This window comes from Euwallacea fornicatus, chromosome 14, assembly GCF_040115645.1.
Source record: "Euwallacea fornicatus isolate EFF26 chromosome 14, ASM4011564v1, whole genome shotgun sequence".
NCBI lineage: Eukaryota > Metazoa > Arthropoda > Insecta > Coleoptera > Curculionidae > Euwallacea > Euwallacea fornicatus.
In genome coordinates, this window is record NC_089554.1 from 2,062,100 (window position 1) to 2,084,957 (window position 22,858).

A 22,858-nucleotide genomic window follows, 5' to 3' on the forward strand; every position below is an offset into this window, starting at 1 on the left:
TTGTCATTCGTTACACTGACATTTCTCCCCTCCACCTGAAACTTGGTTGACTTTCCTTATTTCCCTTCAAATTTCAATTATCATTAAATACATTAAATAGGAATCAATTGATATCCATTGGTGCATTAATCATTTCCATAATTCCTATTTTAAATTGCAAATAAGAGGTGATATACCCTCTTGTTATCGCTATTCCATGGTTTTAACGTTGCATGATATTCCAGGTATTTCCAGGTAATCCAGAATGGTGGACTGCAGCAGTATCATGCGTAATTATTCGCGATATTTGTTGATCATATTCAATTTCTTTTTTGTGGTAAGTCCTTTGTTCCGATCTATTTTCATACACAGTCGGCAACCTGCTAGTTATTTTTATAAACGTTAATGTTGATATGACAACATAACGTTTAGTTTTTTTTTATTTTCAATTTGATACAATGAAATTTTCCATATCTAGCCAGTTATTGTCTGTGGAATAAATTATTTTTCAATTTCATAAGATTTAAGATTTCAATAAATTCTTTCAGCAGTTAGATTAAAATAGTGATCTCAGATGAAGTCTGAAGGTCAAGTTAACCTGCTATAATTGATTTGCTCTAACTCCTGCAAAGTACTGTCATTATCTATTTCTATACAAACTTAGAGATTTACAGCATTAGCATTACTATGTTTGTAATTACATGAAGAAGTCACACATGTACTACCCTGACAATTCTTGATAAATTTGCCAATTATATCATGCATTTTTTGATGAGGCTTATGGGTTTTACATTAATTGGACATTTATGAATTGAGATAAGAAATTTTTCATTTTTATGTCAGCTTCACTAATCAGCTTTTATAAACAAATGTTTTTGTATAATGTGGTAACAATTAAATTTACATCCCTATTTGCATGAAAATGATAGGGGCAAGATACTACAACCAATTTTGCATAGAAATAGCAGGTAAGACCTAAGTAATAAAGAAATAAACACATATTTGTAAACAAAAATATTTCATTACTACTTTGAAATAACGAGCATCTCTTCATGTATGGAAATCTCACAGTCCTCAGTGATTGCACAACAGAGATAATTCATTTTCTTTACTTATTTTTCTATCAACCTCAAGTTAAATTTATTGGCTAATTCAGTGAGTAATAAATAATCCTTGCCTATATTTTATTTTGAATGTTTGTTTTGCACACTATAGGTATTTTAGGATTATTGTGGTTTTACATTAATTATTATCTGTACCTATAGAAGGTCTAGATTTCGGTGTTATGTCAATATGTTTATATGGTGTAGGAATCATGTGATTTCTCAATTCATTAATATGCAGGGTGTTGCCAACAAGGTTATTCCAAACATAAGGATGTCATAGGAGTCATTGCAGGAAACAATTTTTGCATAGAAATTCCTAGTAAAAAATGAGCTCTTTTGGTTCCTGAATTATTTTTGGTCATAAGACTTTAATATTCAACTTAAGCAAATAGAATAAAAACAAAGAAAATAAACTCTTTTTTGTTTTTTCATACAAGTTTATCAGTAGCATTCCTAAACTTGATGCTGAAAATTGATTTTAATCGTAATCACAGTAAATAAAAGTGCTTTACATTTATTTCTGTGGCGACAAACTTTTGCGCCTAAATTGTAAAAATGGTTTAATTTATGTTTGAAAAATATGCAGACATACCTCTGATTCATGGTGGAGCAAAATACAACATTAAAGAAGTTGAGCGTTTTCCTAATCGCCGATATTCATCTCAAAATACATTTCACAGAGTTCATCAAAACCTATTTGCAATTAACATGTGGTCCACTATTTTTGACGGTTTTTTAATTGGCCCATTCCTGCTTTCATCTCGTATAACTGATAGCATCTACCTAAACAAACCTACTGCAAAGCGTACCTTCTGAGCTTTTGAACAATATACACGTTACTATAGTTATACGGATAGGAAATACGGTTTCAACATGACGGTGCACTTGTACATTTTGCCTTTACTGTGCGGGATCATACAAACTATTACTTTTATAAGCGATAGACCAGAAGAAGCGAACCAATCAAGTGACTAATACGAATTCCCGATTTGACCCCTTTGAATTTTTTTTCTCTAGGTTACATCAAATGGTTGATGTATAAAACTTTCGTGGCTATCTAAGAACAACTGGTTGGAAAAGTGATGGCAGCCTCTTTTTTCGTATAGAAAGATCCACACATTTTACAAGAGATGTGTCATTCAATGATTCAAAGAACAAATTTATGCAACCAGGATGCAAGTCGTCATTTTGAACATTTATTATTTTTTGTTTTGCATTACCTTTCTTAAAAGTTAATTAGAAATTGAACTCTTTTGGTTTCAATAAGCTAATATTATTTTCTGGAACAAAAATAATTATAGAATGCTTCATTTTTGACTAGGACCATTTTTGCATGGAAATGCAAAATCTATGCAAAAATGGTTCACCTTGTGGCATCTATAACCATATTAAGTATGGTACAACCTTTTTGAAACACCTTTAGATATCGTGAAAAAGATAGTCAGATCAAATGTTTCACCATTTTTTTGTTGTCACTTATATGAAAGTAAGCAGGGAATTTGGTCAAATTCGGAAAAATTACGATATTTCGAAATAAGTTACACTTTGTATAATAGTATATATAATCACATACGTTTAAAATAATCTTACCTATCACTTTTTGGATGTGTATCGGTGAACCAGTACATTAAGGTTCTCTTCAGTTTCAGGAATAACGCATTATTTAAGAAGAATATCCGCCCTAAATCCAGGGGTTGCCGCGGCCGTTTAGTACTGTTGACTTTGTTGGATTTCAGTGCTTGTTTATACTCATAAAAAATAATTTAAAAAAAGTTATAAGCAGAATAATCTCTTTTCTTTAGCATAATGTACTGCATAACTATTAGTTTATCTTTTGTGGAAACTCTTTATTTTCTTTATACTTACTTAGTTCTGCAATTTTCAGGATTTCATCGGTTTTAGATTTGAATAAATAATTTTCCACGAATTAATACTTGATTCTTATATTTGATCATTTTGTTTGCTGATAATAAATCGTGTCCTATTGTATCTATACATTATCTATGTAAATCCGAGATATACAAAAAAACTGGGATTGTTAAATTTCTTTTGACTGTTACTTTGGCATTAAATAAAAATACCTAATACGTGTTTTAATGATTCAACTTGTTTTCTGTATTAGTAGTCACCTTGGTAATTAGCACAAGAGACCACTTCACGTCTTACCTTACGGAAATTACACTATACCAGAAGAATCAAGGAACTATTCACATTTAAAAGTCGAAACTGTTAGTGTTATAAATTTTACTCATTCCAGCCATTTTTCAGTTGACTGGCATAATTATTATCTCAGTTGGATTTAGTGCGAAAGCTTACTTTAACGAATTCGACCATTTGTTGGACGACAAATACTTCTATGTATCCGATTTACTAATTGTTGTTGGTGCAGTAATATTCATCATTGCTTTCTTTGGATGCTGCGGAGCAGCCAAGGAAAATGCCTGCCTAACCAATACCGTAAGATTATTTGGTAGAGTGCTGATTTGCAGGAGTTTATTTCTGGTAAAATGGTTTCAGTTTTCGACATTACTGATTATAATATTTATTTTGGAAGCGTTAGTGGGGATTGGTGGTGTTATTCTTAGAACTAACACTGAAGAATTTTTGGAAAATTCTCTGAAGCAAAGCATGAAGGAGTATAATAAAAATAATTCTGCAGAAATTACTTTGACTTGGGATACTATTCAAAGTCAGGCAAGTTACTTTTTTTAGTGAACCTTTAATAAGTCTTTATACTTATTAAACAAAACCTTTAACATGGCCCGATATTGGTAGCAGAATGTTTAACCACTATTTATAGATGCATTGCTGTGGAATCACCAACTACACCGACTGGTTTAACGTAACTTTGACTGCAGCTCCAAGTAATGAATCTCTTCCAATAAGTTGCTGTGACATCCCTTCTGGAGCTATGAACACATTTACTTGTAATGTAACTTCATTGTCCTTACATTATAAAGGTTGTTTGTCTGTCTTTGGTGATTACATCAGGCATAACACTTCTAAAATCGAAATTGCCGGTTTGACTTTAGCTGTGGTTCAGGTAAGTTTCCAAGGGAAGCCGTGGAAAAAATGTGATTAATTTGATTTTTAGTTGTTGGGAATCATCCTGTCGTGTTATCTGGCTAAACAGATAAGAAGCGATTATGAGACAGTATAAACGATTCAAAAATGAGTTTCGTTTCCTTTATTAATCACTAGTTTTAACCAAAGTTAAATGTAGCTATAGCAATATCAGTCCTAATTCTATTGCGATTACTAAAATTATACTTAATTATGTGGTATGAATTGGCCATATTTCGAACTGTTAGTGTAAAAAGAGGTAGCTTATTACAGGGTTGGATAAATGGATTTAAAGAAATGAGGTTTTGTATATGGATAGAATAAGTTTAATGTGTCCTAGGACGTTTGTCTAGTTTCATATATTTCTTTATTAAATTGTGTGATTTTGCTTGAGTATTTTATTGACGTGGAACTGGAGTTAAAGGAAAAAAAATGTTGATCCTCTATAGTGTATATGGAGGATAGAGGAAAAGTCCTCGACAAATAAAGCTTATAAATAAAAAAATTATCTATGCCGCAAAGAGGCAGTGATTTCGGGAAATTTTAGCGAGGTATAATACGCTCTACGTTTCGATTAATATATTATAGAATTAAATCGGACGCTATCAGAAATTATTCGGTGTCAAAGATCGGTAAAATGGGTAAAGTTATCTTTTTACGATTTCTGCATATCAAGGTCTTCTCTAATTTTCTAACTTTAGTCGTTTTGGAAAATGTAAGAAGCCAATTTTGTGGACTTTTATTTAAAGCTGCACCAACTAAAGACAGATCCGTACATACTTTTTTTAAATTTGGATCTATTCTTGATATCGTGAGAATATCCGATATCTTTGTGAGTATATTATCTCTGAATCTTCGAAATGAATCTTGAAAATTAAAAAACGTAAAAAAAATTTCGGAGTTTCTAAAGTATTTCAGAGAAACCGACAATATGCCCAAGAAACTGGGAAAAGATTAGGAACACCGTATAAAACTGAAGAACTGCGAAATTCTCTAAAAAATACAGATTAAGTAGTTTGGATATAGGTATAGAAAATGTATGTATGCAAAGTGGCGATTATTTTGGATTATTTCGAAAACGACAGTAGTATTCAAAAAAAAGTATCTAACAAATATAAAATCATATACCAAACGTCAGGTTAGTTCATTAACAGTTTTTACCATCTTTTTTTCTTCATATTTTTTCTTTAATTATCTTTTTTTAAGCTTTTTTATAACTCATAACATTTCCACGCTTTGTTATTAACTTTCCTTATTGGGACAATTAACGTGGAAAAGTAAAATACTCCCTGTATAAACCGGTAGCAGGAAAATCGATACCTTCACACAAGCCAACTCTGCAGCGTATCCTGGTTTATCCAGAGTTCTGCGTTGCCGACATCTGGATCCTTACCCGCACCCTGTGGCGCTGTATTGCCAAGTTAGCTGTATATTTCCTGATATATTAGGTATATCAATTGTAAAATTATTTTTTACAAAATTTTACCTAAAATATCAAAGCTGTTAAAACATTTTAATTCTGTATTTACACTTATATGCATTTTCGGCCAGCTTCTTCATTGACCCTTTTCCTGGATAGTAAGATGTAATATATTGTTAAAAATGGTGATATTGTCAAATAACATTTTCAGACATTTGATTTTAGAAAAATCAGACATTGTTAAAGTGATTGTAATGTCCTTGGTGAGTTCTAGTGTCGACTGGAGGACTTTGTACTCTTGGCTGTGTATGGCGTAAAATACATTTGCATTTTCATTAAAGTATGTTTAATATGTATAGCAGCTATTTAAAAATTGTTTTGTGGTTTAACAAGTATTAAAAAACATTACTTGTAAATCTCGTAAGACTCGGTTATGCAAATATATGCGGTTTATACCTATCAGCTGAGATAGCAGCTGAGCACTGAGTGTATAGCTAACTCGTGACGGCAACGCTGCCTTTTGTGACAGTCGATTTTCCTTCCAGTGGACCAAATGTAATTATTTACCTGTATTCGGACCAAATATTTATGTTTTAACGTTATTTAAGCCGTTTTTATCTTCTTGTAAATATGTTTGAAAGTGAGTTCAATTTAACGTGCTAATGGAGCTGTCACCCTTCCAGCCGGATCTTCCCTTTGTTGCTTGACATCTGACCGTATCATTATTCATTTAACCACTTGTTGTACAAACACGTCGCATTTTAAAAATAATTTATGACCTCTCTGGACAATCACGCAACTTACCTGTCGTGTACTTTTTATTTACGAGCCCCCTTTTAGTGTTACTTGAATTAAAGATTTTTTCCGCGGGGACGACAATTACCTGCAATGATTAGGTAAGTAAAGATTCTTTTAACAACTAAAATACAATCGTTTTTTAAAGTTTCAAACAATTTACTGGTAATGTGTAACAAAATATCGCAATAATAAGTTGCGAGAACTGAGCACAAGTATTCATTCATGGACGGAATTAACCGCTTTACTCCAAATTTAAACATCAATGAATTTTATGAAATTTTCTAGATATCTTTATTATATTATAATAAACTTCTGACTTCTTCCTAAATTTTTATCTTATAAAGTGCCTTGATTTTAAAAACACACCACTTTAATTGGACTTGAAATTTACCGAGATGGACAATTTTAGCAAAAACTCAAGGGGGTATTTAATTTTAAATCTAAATTGACGCTATAGATTTACTGCTTCGTCCTCGGCGATCTCAACTTAAAAATTTAAAATAATTCCACTTATAAAGCAATTCAAAAGGTCACATTCTTTATTATAAAACATTAAAATTCTCCTCTACTGCTAGAACAACTAAACTAAGTTCTGAAAAGGACCCACACAATGCCGTATCAACAATTAAAGGGTTGTGAAAGTCGTCTTTTTTTTCTTGGCTTTCCACTACTTTTATTTTTATAAACTTCCGTTTTTTCTTCTCAAAGGAAAAACTTCAACGGTGTCCAATCGGGATATCTCGCTGGCAATTCAATGGTATCTCTTTTTCCAATCCATTTTCCTCAATAGTTACAGGATTTATTGGATTTATCCATTTCCTCACTGATAAGGCATCTGTCTCTAAAGCCATGGTTTGTAGTAAGTAGCTGGAATTGTGTTGTGTTGTTCACATCATTTAAGTACAGCTGTTTCGGAAAGTAATGTTTTTTTTGCCTGTATTTGATTTGCAAGCGAATAACGGGAAGATAAATTCGATTTGAAATCATAATACTTAAGTTAATCCCTTTACCTTTAGAACTCTGAAACATGGTATTGCTCTATCGTGGTCATATTTCCAAATGAAAGTATAATTTATGAGGTAGCATTCTTTTTTCAAATGAACCGTAGGCAAAATTGCTTAACAGATATTGTCATTATTTATGAAGGTGTTTAGGTGGATTTCAGCTCGCATTACCTATGGGGTTGTGACAAGAACCTTCATTAAAAATGTATACTTTGACCGAAAAGGAATTCATGTTTCCTTTTGTAATCTTTGGGATCGAGTAGCAGGGAATTCGTAACATGATTTAAATGGAATTTTTATTAAAAGTTTCTGGGACAACCCAATACGTAGCATCAGCTGAAATGCCCCACTGGAACCACCTTCATAGATTATGATTGGGTTAGGTAATTTTGACCATGGCTTATTAAAAAACACACTCCATGGGTAAAGGGTATATCAAAAATTCACGGTCTAGGGTACATTTCAAAAGACAATATGGAGATGTTTTTATTTCGATACTGTTTTGATATCATGCTATTGTGTAGAAATTGTTATTTTAATATCTAATTAAAAAAATAGTTACTCAAATGGAGGTTTATCACACGCTGATTCCACCTGATTGAAGAAGGTGAGATGCAGTTAGGTCAGCAATCGAGTACGGCAATTGTATATTACATACGAGCACAAAACGCTACTCACTTCCCACAAATATGACGTTTTCTTGAAAAAATGACCATTTCGCAAGTCTCATTAAAAAACTATGTAGTTGTTGATTTGTCGGAGGGGAAAATTTATATACCGCATTAAGACGTCTTTCATGTCGTTTAAGGTAACTTAAATAAAAGTGGTAAAAATTGATCTTGTCCACATAACCAATGTTACATCCCACTGGGGCTGCAAAATAGAACATCAACCTCAATACCGCGTCATGCCAGTTACCCTAATTTGAAACACAAAGGTACTCAAATTATCTTTTTAATTTAGTGTGACGACAAAAATGGTCCTAAAAGTCTGTTTACATATTTTACCTGGGGATTTGACTTTGTTCGTCAACCTAATTAGATCGCCCTTTTACGTTGCAAAGCTAATGTAATATGCAGATTTTTAAATTTTTCACTTTAATCCCGCTCTTGTGAGCAGTCACGATGAATTACAGGGGAATAAAGAACATGGGAATTAGGAGATAACGGAAAAGCTTTTGCCATAGTTCTTGAGTTGAATTAAAAATGCCTGTAGTTTGCTCGGGTATCTTTTAATACTCGAATTATCCAGAGGTGGAAAAATCTCCTGGTCACCTTCATGAGAATGTTCTAAAAACAACTGAAAAAAAATTGCAATATTTATTTTCGTTACTACAAATATGTTTCACGTTGATAGTGGAACTGATGGATTTATACGCTATTTAATGTCTTATTGCGCCACTCAACTGTTTACCTTCTAAAAGTTGGAGTTAATCCTCGCCTATGCGGAAAATCCCTGAAAATGGAAACATAATAACGTTTTAATAATACCTGAATACTCCGCATTGGGTTGGTAAATTGTCTTAAGTAAGCATAAAATATTCAAAACTGAGATTTAACTGAGCAGATAAATTCCTAATGGGCAAGTTTTAGGGGCCCCGCTAATATAAAACCAAACGGTAAAATCGGATGTTTCAGTTTACGTATGAAATTTTTATCGATAGTTTTTTTGTGTCTCGAAATTCGGTAGATAAAATAAATTATTTATACTTTGAATGAGGAATAATTCATTCTCTCCATCTGCCTAGTATACGAACGTACAGCTCTTAGTAAATTCTTGGAGGTACTGGTTTATAAACAGTGTAATCTAACAAAGGCATTTTTGCCTGTAAGGAAAAAATAGGATCTTCCTGCGACGAAAAAAGCCTAATTCTAATTTGCTTAAGTCAGTTTTGCCCAAAATACGATATTCTAATACATACATTTCCAAAATCTCCTTTTTTGCCAATATTATCTCGTTGCAGTGATTTGGCGTGAACGTTGTAAAAAAAGGGTACCTCAATAAAAATTCAAATTTTCACATTTGCATTTTAAATGCTTTTTCATACACGGTAGTCGCTTGTTCATGCGTAACTGAAAAGTGAATGCCACTTTACATAATATTATAAACTACGATACCCCGTGTCTCATAAGACGGATTTGGGATACTTCCGGATATATTTCTCACCATAGATTAAGTTATTGTGGTATAATAAGCTTCAAAATTAAGTCTAAACCACTCTGTGTTTCGAGTCAGCGAATAATAAAATACAAGGATTGAATATTCAATAATCCAACATGTTCAAAATTCCATCGCAAATATTCGACCTTTTGGCAAAGCAGAAATATTGGTCCTAAAGGTTTTTTTTAATTTACCGTGGGTCCGAAGGCAACGCTCAAAAACCAGTTTCATTTCAGCGCAGTTTTCACTCAGTTATTCATCTGCATATAGAGTCAGCAGCGGAATAATTGGGAAATTAGATTTTTAGAGTCTAACCGAATTTCTACCTTTATTATATTAAACTTGAAATTAGACAGTTTAAGTTATTTTTAAAAGAGTTGAAATGTGTTTAAGACGTTCCTTAGTGTCACCCTTAGGGATCAAAATATATTTTCGGGACTTTGAAACCCTATATCGAATATCTTGAGTATCAGAGTGTCTCGGACTGGAGTGGCTAATTATCAATGTTCTTTTAAGACATAATTTTTGAACTGTTCAAAATTTTTACAAATATACAGGGTGTTGCATCGCTAGGTCGACCATATGGAAACCCATGTAAGTTTCAATGCCATTTAACATTATCTGCCTTGTTCGTTTAAGGGCATGATTGTATTAGACGTTTTTTAAAAGTTCTGTTATGAAGGACTCGCATGTAAACTATGAAAAATGCTTCTCGTACCATTTGTGAGATGTGAAAAAAAACTTAAAAAAATTTCAAACTTATAATGCTGCCATGATTTTTCCTTAGTTAACTGGCCATCAATAAAATAATGTATTATTTAATAGTATTGATAAACAATAAATAAATATTTGTGTTTCAATTCTATTTCTAAAGTAGTAGATGTTTAAACAATTCGAACTCTTTTCAATGTAGTATCATTTAATCATGTTTAGTCTCTTAGCTACTGTTTAGGAGATTTTTTAAGAAATTTTAATAATGATAGAATTATCTTGACAAAACTTATTTATATAATATCGCAGTAGATAACAAGGCACCGGTTGCTGGTGGTTTAATTGAGGAAAATACCAGGGCAGCACTAGAAGTTTGCAGATTTTAGAGAAGCTTTTTTCAAAATTACTCATAAAAGGACCTACGAAAGAGTTTGATACAATTTTGTCCTTAAGCGAACACTGAAGATAATATTACATGGCATGGAAATTTACATGGGTTTTCCTATGGTCGGTCCAGTGATGTAACAAACCGTATAGTACATTTTTAACCATTCTGGGCATTTGAGGTATATTTTTGTTCGAATTTGAATATGTAGTGAGAGTTAGCAGAATTCACTAAGTTTTCCGATACAGAAAACACGTTTTATACCTGTCTTTGTTTTTCTAAATTATTTCTTTAAGTTTAGAATAAAAGTTGCTATTATTCTGTTCTCTATCTAGTATCCTGTGAATCTACTAAAAGTAAAATATTTCAAGAACTTTTAGAACTCTATGGTTTTTTCAGTTTTTTTTTTAAATTTAAAGATCATTTTAAACTTCCCATCTTCGGTCTTGCAAGGATGGTTCTCATCTTACAGTTGTATAGTGTTGCCACTTTCCATGATGCTAAACGAGTTATTTTCGTTTTCTAGATTTTTATTTCTTTTATTTCCCCGGTTTAATCCAGTTAGCAATTCACTAAAGTTTTGCAGACAACGAAAAGCAATCTCATAAAACTAAACCTAATTATGCAAATTGTGTGAATTAATTTCTTGAAATAGCCCCGTCAGCGAGTTTCATTCGAGACAAAAGCGAATTATGCACGAAAGTTACTTTTTTTGGATCAAAGAGTTTAGATGTAAAACTGTTGAAAAATTTAATGGCGCTGCTATCTGAAAACGCCACTAAGATATAACAGATACCTTCAGTATTTTGAGGAATTAGTTGCAATTGTCTATTTTCTTTGATCAATGATTAGTTCGATCTGCTTACTTTCGATTTATGACTTTTGAATTCGTATTCCTGAATAGTGAAACTTCCCCGAGTTTCAGTAAAATGCACGTTTATTGCTTGAGCATAAACCTTTTCTAGTTGACAATTAAATTCGTAGTTTTATGAAAAACGAAACTCCTTTGAATACATTTCCTTGAAGATCATTCCTCCAACTTGGCAGTATAATATATATAAAAAAAATGTTTTCCTGTTTTCTGAAAACTAGTCGAAATGGCCAAATTTACTAATTTTATACCATTTTTCGCCGAAACTATTCGCTTCGCCTACGGCTAGGCCGCAAACTATCGTTTCGCTTGTAACGTGCTTCTTACTACTCGCAATGTAATATATTATTAAAGCATCTTTACTGTACGCTCGCAGGAAAAACACTTTGCTTATATCAATTCACCACACGTTCAGGACTACTTTCAGTTATTCTCATCTTTCTTAATTAAATTTTTTATAAATATAGAAATCTTGCTTAATAGAAAAAATAGTTCAAAATATCTCTAGGCGAAAAATGTGTAGTTCGGTCATATTGAAAAAAAAATAACATACTCGTTTCGAGCGTCATTATCACAGTCTTATTTAGCTAAAAAGTGGGAAAAATTTACACTTAAGATACATTAAGAGTTTTACCTTCCTTGTAATAGGAATAACCGTGTGCTCCACTAAGACTCATTTGGCAAAGTTAAGGGTAAATGGATATTTACAGAAAAAAATAAAACAATGATTCACAAATATTCTTTTGCAAATTTGCCAAAATGAACTTCTCTAATCTGAAAATAGCTCTAAAAATCTCTTAAATGCATAACAATAATTAATTAATGTTTTGAAATTTCACCCTTCCGATAGAGGGCGTGGAAATTCCATTTGATCGATTGCTCACCTCGGCTTTCTAATAAAGTCAGCACCCCTTTTCCCATCACTTCATTAAATCTTTATTAATTAGCAACCACTCTATTAAAGCTGATGTAAACTTCCATTAAAACAGGATTTCAGACTGTAGATTCTTATATAAAATATGGCTGCCTCTATTTAATTTTGGTGGATTGTTGTCGGCTGCTTCTAATTTATACTAGAAAGAGAAAATGCTTGAAAACTTCCAACTCTGGCCCATCTATAAATAAAACTTGTATTGTGCTAAATAACGTTTGAATTCAAATTTGCTCTAATTAGACCATAGAGGCTATAAAGGTGGGATTTTATTAACCAATAAATTCAGCAGGAATTCAAATTTCCACTTGCAGCCTCTTGACATCCAAACTGACATACAGGTTATATTTATGTATCTGTATATTGCAGACGACTATTATACGGTTCAAGCAGTGGCATGCTCATGTCCAATCCTGAGTAGTAACGACGGAAGTTGTAATTTCCTGTGCACCGGAAGCAATCAGTTCTGCCACGTTAACGAGCTGACGTTTCCAAAGACCAATGTCACAGGAGAACTAATAATTTATTTTCGGGCATCATACTCGTAAGTTAAGTTTACGCTACTCGTATAAACTAAGAGGCCACAAGAGCAAAAAAGACAAGAAAATAGTTGAGGTTGTCACTCCCTGTTAAAAATCCCCATTCATGAAAGCTTGCATTGCAACAGTTCCATTTTGTGAATAAAGTTGCTCATGAATTACCCAACACTTGTGACAATTAGAAGTTGTCAGAACACCTCAGACCTCTTTTGCTTTAAGGCCCATATGTTCTGACAACTTTTACCTTCTTAGCTTCTTTGGAAACCGGCTTGATGTTAAAGCTAACTGCACGTTAATAATGTAACCCCAAGTCATCGAGATTGAAGTTCTGTTAGTTTGGAGTATCGAGGCGGGTCGACAATATAATCGGAAGTTGAATAATTTTGGTGGTTAAGAAAGAACACATAATATAGACATCTTCACCACCAAGGATGCTGGGAACTTCATTTCCTCCCTATGGCATTAACAATTATCGAAAATCATTATATCGACCTCAATTATGACATAGTCATAGCTAATAGTAAATTAATAATCTAATTATTTTCCAGCGGAATAGTGAATAACTGAAATATTTACATATTAGCATCAAATTCGCCCAAACGTTAGGGCGGTATCGAATGCACTTACAAAAGACTCCAATCCAAATAGTCGATTATTCCATGACATTAGTTCCTTTGTGTGAAAACTGATGGTTACAAATTGGATATTATGATAATGAAATAACTGTGCCGAAAATTCAATCGGCCGCGGACAAACGTTGTTTGCCGAATCAATTGCACTCTAATTGGTAGTTAAATTAATTTGATAACGGCTAGGATAACATCCCAATTACTTCCATGTGTGTTTAATAACCGATAAATTCCCAAAGTTCTCATTCTTTTCTCTCTACTCTTTCACCCTGAACTTTCCTCTATCATCTCGTCTATAAATATTTTAATCGGGCAGTAGTGTTTGTAGTAGTAGTCCTTCAATTCCGGTCAAATTTCTATCTAGATTATCACACCCCTTAAGAGGTAATATTCAGTGTGGTAAGAGTCATAATAGATGTGAATTACTGCGATTCTTGCGTGCCGCTTTTTAAGCGCCTGGAAATTGTTACCTATCCCTAATTGTTTATTTATTCTTTATTGATGTGAACGTAACACCAAGGATACATGGACACGACGATCTGAACGAACGTAAAGGTGTCTATCCATCAAGGGAACAAAGGAGACTTTGTTATTACCATATGTGGCTGTTTGTTCTAACACTTAGGAATCTGAAGCAACCCAAAGAAACTTTGTATCTCCATCAAAGTAACTGAAAGGGTAATATTTCGGCTTTATTACTCGTTAATTTGTGCGCGAAAATTCTGTATCAAGTAAAAATATTTAGTACATTATTAAGGCGCCCAATGAGAACCAATGATAAAGTTATTGTTGCTATATGTTGTTTGCTTCAAAAGTTAGGAACTTGAAGGTCCGTCGACGCAGAAGGAACGTTTAGTGTTGACTTTGATGAATTATGGCTCTTGTACCCAATTAAATGTTGTATAATTTGTAAATTAAGTATTCACAAAGTCAAGGTCTTACTGGAGAATCCCGGCCTCTTAGGTCCCACCGGGGAACCCCACCTGTCTAATATTTTTTAGTTCACTATGACAAGAAAATTGATAAATGAAAGCAACGTGCATTTTAGAGGGTAATCCGACGACATTCATAGACCCTTGCTTTCCTCGGAAATGACCAATTTGACGTCATTCTCGAGGGACGCTTTACTCCTTAGATTTAAGAATTTGATCCTTTGTGTGATAGGTTTGTTCGTATGTAATGTAATAAGTACATTGACAATTATCGATAATTTTATGGTAACATGCATGAACGCTTCTGGCTCTCTCACTCTTTCTTATTTATGATATATTTGTTAAATTTTTGAATTTCTCACATCTTGTCCCGATAAAATTCTTATCAGTGCTTGTCTTCTTTTATGGTACAGCTTGTTGCTTGGTACTTAATAACGAAATACCTGATTTTTAGTACAATGTGGCGAATAAAATACGTAGTACCTGACCGCACACTCGTACTGTTAGTGTATTAGTAAGTTCTTAGCAATATTATACTGTACTGCCATTCTACCTACCTTGTTGAAATCTATTTTAACAAGAATTGTATTTTTACCTGACCTATCTTATTTTACATTGACTGTAAAGGCACACAAAAATTGTTGGAAAACCATTTCCTGGCAACTCTTTTCCTTCATCCAAGAAAATAGATTTTTAACATACCTTATATTAAGGGGATAGTCCTCGAAATACTCGAGGTAATATTTAAAGAAAAAAAAGTTGGAAAATATTACATTATTTCTCAATATATTTTCCTTTGAGATTGACACACTTTTCCTAGTGGTATTCTATGGCTTTAAAATTTTGTTTATAGTAAGGAGCTTCGAATGTTTCAAAATGGGCATCAACTTCGGACTTCACTTCTTCATTATTAGGAAATTCCTTTTCACCGATCATTTTTTCAAATTTGGAAATAGAAAATAATTTGAGGGAGCTAAATTTGGTGAATAGGGTTGGTGAGTAGAAAGTTCACAACTCCGTTGATTGATTTCAAATAAAAGTATTGAATCACGTATCGGTGACCAATTTTTTAATTGTTTATAAAATCTCTAAAAGCGTTCACTAAAAACGGCTTTAAAACAAGCACAAATCAACGTGGCACCCTGGAACTTCCAAAAAAGGTTTTTAAACTTGGATCTTTGTAAAATAAACATATTTTTAACAAAAAAATCGCTATGTACATGTCAAGTGGAGTACTTTTGGGACTATCCTCGTATCAATTTCACATAAATAGCTTAGACCGTAATACCAGCATCCAAACAATACTACCTGTCGTTTTGTCTACATTATACATAGATGCTGACAAATGGGTTATCAAAAGATTAAATTTCGCCTTACCCATCCATGTAGTTACCCACGCCAAAGCATGACATACATCCAGCTCGTTAAATTCACTTTTGTTGCTTCTCCAGATTAGCTTCAATTACCTGGCTGAATCCACGTATTGAATCTCGTCCTGGCATCATGTCGGCTTATTAACTGTCTAATCTGATTTGCTCTTCTATAAACTTGAAAAGCGTTACGAGCGAGGATTTCAACTCTATAGCGCTCATCTGACGTCGCTTACTTAACTACATGCCCCGCTCTTTATCTGTCGATATTGTTGAGAAATAGGGCTTCTAAGGGAAAGTAATAGGTAATATGTCAGTGGTATTTTCTTGTTAAGGGAGGATTTGCTTTTCGGAGTTTGGGGCAATAATAGCTTTAGAGTCACAAAGCTTAAATTACGTCAATATGAAAAGCAATACTAAAGCGAATGTCCTACTTATATTAAGCAGAGGTGCGATTTGGAAGAAGTAGGTACAGTCAACCTTCGTTCAAGTTTTAAATATAATAAACCGACTATATTAAGTGAAAGATGTTTATTGCGGCTTTGCTGGAACTAATTAAGATCGAATCGTAACGACTTTTACGTAGCCTGAGATCAAGTTAATGTCAACACCATGCTGGTAGAGCTTTATTGCAAGCATAAAGAGGGTTATAAACACTGTACAAAGGGATTAGTAGACGTATGGCTCTGAGAATTTAAGCATCCGTCTTGTACGGGTTGGCATATGAGTTTAAACATTTTAATTATCCAACTAAAATTTAATTTTATTACATATACGGGGTGTTTCATAAACATACCGACGCAGTTTTAAAGAACGTAGAGCTAATAAAAACAAATATTTAGATCGAATAAAGTTAGGCCTGAAATTGCTTTATTTCCAAAATACAGAATGTTTATTATTTTTTTAAATATTTTTTTAATATTTCAAAAACGGTTTGGGATAAGGACATGAAATTGGGGACATGTTATGGCGAGATAAATGTGCGTATTCTGGAGCAGGCAGAATGTTTCTACCCACACCAGTCCATGTTACCATTCGATGGGAAGTTTGTAATGAAAAAAATGGTTTGCCACCATATTTTTTAAATAGGAATATATTTTTTTAATATTCCATCAATTCTTAATAAAAAAAGGCCTCTTGGTGTTTTGTTGCTCCAGTAGTTATTTTCCAGATAAAAAATACAGGCCCTACCAAAAAACCGGTATAGATTTTTAAGTGCGATTCTTTATAATTGTTTGCACTACATTAACTTAATTTTCTTTTAATAGAGCTGAGGGACACGAAGACAAATACCTTTGTCTAATGTAATATTTCTACAAATTAAAGATTTTGACCAGACGGAATAAAAGATTCATACGACAATAAATTGATCTATAATCTAGTATTTTATATAAAAGCAGATAAATTGATATAAAACAAAATAAAAAACAAATCATAAATATTTTATGATAAATTTTTAAAATTTAGGCCATTTTTTCTCGATACTTACTTATTCCAAATCGTTTTTGAAAAAAAAAATTAAATATAAGAAGTTAAACCCTCTATGTCTTGGAAACAAGGCGATTTTGACCTAACTTAATTCGACTTTAATATTGGTTTCCATGAACTCTACATCCCCTGAAAGTTTGTCGGTAGATCTATGAAACACTTTTTATGTTGTTTGTCATTCGTCATATTTAACTGAAATAAAGTGGTGACAAAACAGCAGGTTGCGCTTCTTAGATATATAGGTTAGTCAGAAAAGTTGATACAAAACTTAAGGAAGTGAAAGTAGAGTCAAAAATAGTACATAAATTTACTATAAACATTGGTCCGACGGCGTACCATTACTGAGATATGACCCATTAGAGGGGTTCCATTATTTGGATATTTTTTAAATTAACATGCTGATTAAGATAATGAAATGAAAATTGTAGGAAATAAGAAGATAATAATTTGAAGAAAATAATTGTTTACTTTTTTTTCGAATTCTACGCAATTTAGTCAGAAATAATTAGTTTTTAAATAATAGATGAATTGGTACAATAATTTTTTTTTGCGTTTTAACATAATAGGTATCTTTCAAGACGACAGTTTCATTATAGTAATTGTCACTTTCTGTAATGAAAATAGTCTGCACGCTGAAAGAAACTTACGGACGTACCCAGAAATTTGCCAATTAACATAAAAAATCAAAGGAGTAAAGAAAGTAAATTTTGATAGCGAATTTTAGGTTATAACTTTAAATCATAAAATTCATAAAAAACATACAAAATTTTCATTCTGAGTGCGAAGCAAAGACTCAAATTGTCCATCCTGGACCGAAATACAGGCACGTAATCTTCTTGGAAAGTTAATTGAATACGCTGAAAAATTTCAGGTTGAATTCTTATGACATCGAAAGCTTCACCAAAACATTGCCGCAACTCTTCAATGGTAGTTACAAGCAGAGTATATTCCATTCTGTTTACATCGTTCTACAAATAAAAATCATCCGCACTTAAATCTGGCGAACGATGTGGTCATGCCATAGGTGCGTCATTTCCACAACACTTCCCAGAAATGATCGGTTTAAAACATCCCGCACTTGCCAAGCATAATATGGAAGAGCTTCATCTTGCAAAAAAAACCACGTTTGCTTGAAGTTCAAGAGGGATATCGTCTAGTAAATTGGGAAGATCATTTTTCAAAAAACTTAAATATTCCACACCTCTCAATCGATTCATTAGAAAAAAAAAGTTCCAGGAGGTGATTGCCAACAATGCCGGTCTAAACATTAACTGAAAATTATCGTTGACGAGTTTCAACAGTGGCATGGGAATTCTCGTCACACCACATTCGAAGATTGTGCAAGTTGATAACGCCATTCGATGTAAAGCAAGCTTTATCGATAAATAAAATATTTGAAACGAATGTGTAATTATCTGGTTGGTGACCCAAAATAGCGCGACAAAAACAAAGCAACATAATTTTCTTGAGGCAAATTACGAGTGCATTGAAAATGGTAGGGGTATAATTCATTTTTCTGAAGTAAGTCTGATACATAAGTGTTGTTTTTTCTAAAGCAAGTCGATGGTCTTTCTACACTCGCAATAGGATTATTTTCAAAAAATTTTAAAAACACTTCATCTAAATCATGCCTACGCCCACTTGGGCGGACACATTCACGATAACTTGAAGTTAGGACTCCTGATTCCATCGTTCTTGCATGAATTTCCCTGAACAATCTTGCAAAAGATTGTCTTCTATGACGGACGCATTGTCGATACTTCCTTTGAGCTGCCAGACTATTTTCATCAGAGAATCTATAAATAATCTGCATATTGGCATATTCACAGTTAATGAAATTATGAAGGTCCTCGGTTGCAAAAAAATCGAATATGATACAAAATCAAGCACAAAGAACGCAACTAAGGAACTAAAAAAACGTAAAAATTTAAGTGATATCACGCGAAAATAACAATGAAACTGTCACTGTAAAAGATATCTATTATGTGAAAATGTAAAAAAAAATGTTACTGTTGTGAAGTACACATTATATATAAAATATAAAAGATAATTATTTCTGACTAAAGCACCTAGAATTCCATAAAACAGTAGAGATATTTTCTTTTCAAGAAAGTCTAAATTAAAGGAAATATATTATTTGCTTGAAAATTCAAAGGGAAAAAAATTGAAAAATTTCTGTTAAAAGTAGCCAGAAAATTACCCTTATTTTTCATACATTTTCATGAAACTTGTGATAGTTAAAGACCCTTAAGGTATGATTATTACCTACAATTTTCGTTTCATTATCTGAATCACAAAGTTATTTTAAAACATATCCAATCGATAAGACTCCTTTGGAGGGACATATCTCCGTAACGGTGCTCCGTCGGATTAATGTTTATAGGAGTTTTTTTTACTATTTTTGGCTCCATTTTAATCTCCTTAAGTTTTGTATCAACTTTCCGAAACATCCTGTATATTTTATGACGTTTACCAGCATTTCCCTGTAGACCCACTGGGATGAGTAAGACGATTTGAACATTCCACTTTGGGCGCTTAATTTCGGACTACCTTGCATTTTTCAGTGTTGAAAAAATGTCGATATTAAAATACAAGTGGAAAAATAGCGTAATCTGTATTATTATTGAATTGCAATATGATTTAAATGAGTGCTATTTAATGTGAATATGGGAACAAACAAATTAATTTTTAATAGATTTTAATAGACAGTTAGAAATATCGATTCTGCTTCTGTTTGTATAACCGTCATCACCTTGGATTCATACCTATCTAATTTATTTTTTGTCTATAACTCACTAATTGAGTTCATTCATTGTTCAGTTATAAATTTCTTTGTGTTTTTCATTTTAGGGCGTAGCTGGCATCGTCAGCTACGCCCAACACAGTCACAGGTTTCAAGATCGATTTTAAGGTAAAACATGCAGAAACGCAATATATCAAAACAGAAAATGCCTGTATCACTAAATATTCCATGACAATCACGTGTGTTTTAGGATTTTGGAATACAAACACGATCTCTGGAAATCGGAAAATTTAAGATTTCAAGAAGTTTGTGAAGACTAAAAATTTTAACTACTTGTATAGTTCTATTCTCTCGACGTTATTGAAGTGGTTAGCATCGTAAGTAAGTAAAGCAAGTTTTCAAAGTATAATTATGAAAAGTATTGTTCATTAATCATTACACGTCCCGAAATGCATTTTCTTGTGCCTGTGATTTCTAGCCTTCGCCTTCGCTTCACACGGAAATCTATCACGCGCGCACGGTAAATCTTATTTTCGGTACTACTTACGAAATATATCATAGATTTATTTCAACACAGATGAATACCAATTCCTTGCTATCAAAAAGTCGGAAATATACTAAGTGACCTAGCTGGGATGTCTTGCACATATTTCTGATGATCCAAAACTAGTTGACTTCTCTATTAGGACAAAGTTTATATCCCACCACTAAACTTTTATCAATGTTTCAAGGACGCACGACAAAGATTTTCTTTAAAAAATTTTCTCGTTAAATACAATTTGTTCACTAAGCAAATTTGAGACTGGCCATAGTACATGTTTCTTCAAAAGTTATTTATGATTTTTTTCCATTGATTAAACCACTAAGCCTATTTAAACTAGGTTTTCCTTGCATATTGATATTAATAAACAGTTGCTTGGTTTTCTTCCATATACATTTCGCTGAATGGAAAGACGGGAAAATCCCATATATTTGTAATATCCCCACGAGTAATTTTGAGACCTAATATGAAATTTTGTTTTTAAATTTGCATTTTCCAAAAAAAGAATCAGGCGCTTTTTTCGCGGAAAACTGACATTGACAATCGCTCTTTCTCATTGACCAGTTAGAAGTGACTGACATCTATGGTCGTACTATATTCATTGTACAAGCGAAATCGCTGTCACATTTACATTATAAGTCCAGTTTCCAGGAAAGTGTCATTAGCAGGAAACGTCATTTCAATAGTAAACATAACACGACCTGTTCATCGGAGCGTCTGAAATTGAAACATATCCGTAAAAAAATATTGTTGCGCTTACAGAAAGTGTTTTTTTCGCATGTCACCCTTAGTCTAATTCCATTTCGAATCGTTCGTGGATCGGCATTGGCGAGTTTGATACCAATTTCCGCACTTGTTGGGAAATAACTATTCCAATTGCCTAGATTTGTTTACTTAATGGTCTTCATTCTGAAGAGAGTCAAATCATAGGGGCGTAAAGAGCTCAACACACCATCACACTATTCTAAGCAGGCTGCAAATCATAACTCAAACCCAATGCATTAGTATATGCAAGTTGGAAGTTGCAACATATTTACTATTCCCATTATAGCAAACACGCAAATTAGCGTAAACGCCATATTTGTATCGAGTTTAGAGCCCCATTGTAACTTGAAGCCATTGTACTAATAAGGGCTTAAAACTTATAATTACCCGGTAGCATAATGAAGATTTTAAAGCCAACAATAATGAACTACCTACCAGATCGGTTTTATTTTGCCACCGGATTTCCTGAAATGTATTCGCAAACACTCGGCCTAGTTTTCAGCTTATAAATTAACAAGTACGGTTAATGAGCATGTTTATTTCACGGGGGGCTGTGGCTGGCTTAGCCCCGTTTCGAAGAGGATTAAGCTACAGTTGGTAATCAAAATATTTGTTATTGCGTTCGGTACCTGGAATCCTACCCCCATCCTAACGGTTGGTTTATGTATGTAAAATATTACTAAGTTTGCACATTAATGTATGGGTGGAATTGGGTATTATCAACACACTGTGCATGAATCTGTATACTTCCACACACACTTCTCTTCTTCTTTAATTTACTGTACTTTAATTTGTCATGATTGTTGTGACTGTATGTGATAATTATTTCTATTTCTTTCTAGGAGTTTGAATATCATTAGGCGCGTTAAGGTGAGTCTCTTCCACTTTCTGGTACAATACCCATTCACGAATCATCTGCAGCTTTGCATGCTTAAAGCATTGTCTATCTTTTTCCTTTTCAAACAGCATGGAATAGATTTGCCGAGTTGCGACAGCATCGCTACCATCCAGCTTATATCAAAGTTTCGATTTGCCACTACTGAGTCGTAAGAACGAAACGAGACGGGAAAGCTTACTAACTGTCAGCTACAAATTTGGGTCCGACGCCCTATGAAGGGCTCGAGCGCTGTGTATCGGTGTATTCTTGGTTGCATAAGATTGATTACTGTAATAAATTATATCAGCGAGGCGAGGACGCAGAATGCGAGATTGCTATTTGTTGAGCTCTCTATTTATTTTATGATGGAGTTGTAAAGGTAAAAGGAAGTTGAAAAGTTGTAGAGAGAGGGCTAAAAAATTTACATAAATTCCATAACGTTGTCAAGGATTTTTTAAATGAAAACTCCAAAAAACATCAAATTATGTTTTCCGTTGTGTCCTTTGCGACATGACGCACAATTAAACGGGGTCACCCATATCAATA

General features: G+C 33.2%; 2 protein-coding genes and 1 long non-coding RNA gene across 5 annotated transcripts in view; 2 read left to right on the forward strand and 1 right to left on the reverse strand.

The window, feature by feature from the left end:
* Positions 1 to 28: 28 nt before the first annotated feature.
* Positions 29 to 4,536, forward strand: LOC136343261 (CD63 antigen-like). Of its 2 annotated transcripts, none has more exons than XM_066289875.1 (6): positions 29 to 167; positions 225 to 316; positions 3,354 to 3,542; positions 3,603 to 3,779; positions 3,886 to 4,128; positions 4,180 to 4,536. In XM_066289875.1, the coding sequence occupies exons 2-6, from the start codon at positions 245 to 247 to the stop codon at positions 4,243 to 4,245; spliced, it is 747 nt and encodes a 248-aa protein (XP_066145972.1). In that variant the 5' UTR covers positions 29 to 167; positions 225 to 244; the 3' UTR covers positions 4,246 to 4,536. The 2 variants fall into 2 exon arrangements, with proteins under 2 accessions (XP_066145972.1, XP_066145971.1); XM_066289874.1 differs by having other exon boundaries at positions 36 to 167; positions 235 to 316.
* LOC136343264 (uncharacterized) lies at positions 3,618 to 3,966 on the reverse strand. The gene is made up of 2 exons (XR_010732760.1): positions 3,836 to 3,966; positions 3,618 to 3,802 (listed from the first exon to the last, which is right to left on the reverse strand). It is a non-coding gene; the product is annotated as an uncharacterized lncRNA (long non-coding RNA).
* A 1,905-nt stretch (positions 4,537 to 6,441) lies between the features above and the next one.
* The window catches only part of heph (polypyrimidine tract-binding protein 1 heph), a 311,014-nt gene continuing 294,597 nt past the window's right edge, over positions 6,442 to 22,858 (forward strand). For both annotated transcript variants that reach the window (XM_066289861.1, XM_066289862.1), the window contains exons 1-2: positions 6,442 to 6,464; positions 22,278 to 22,305. In XM_066289861.1, the coding sequence (XP_066145958.1) occupies positions 6,457 to 6,464; positions 22,278 to 22,305 (36 nt within the window). In that variant the 5' untranslated portion in view covers positions 6,442 to 6,456. The remainder of the gene's footprint in view (positions 6,465 to 22,277; positions 22,306 to 22,858) is intronic.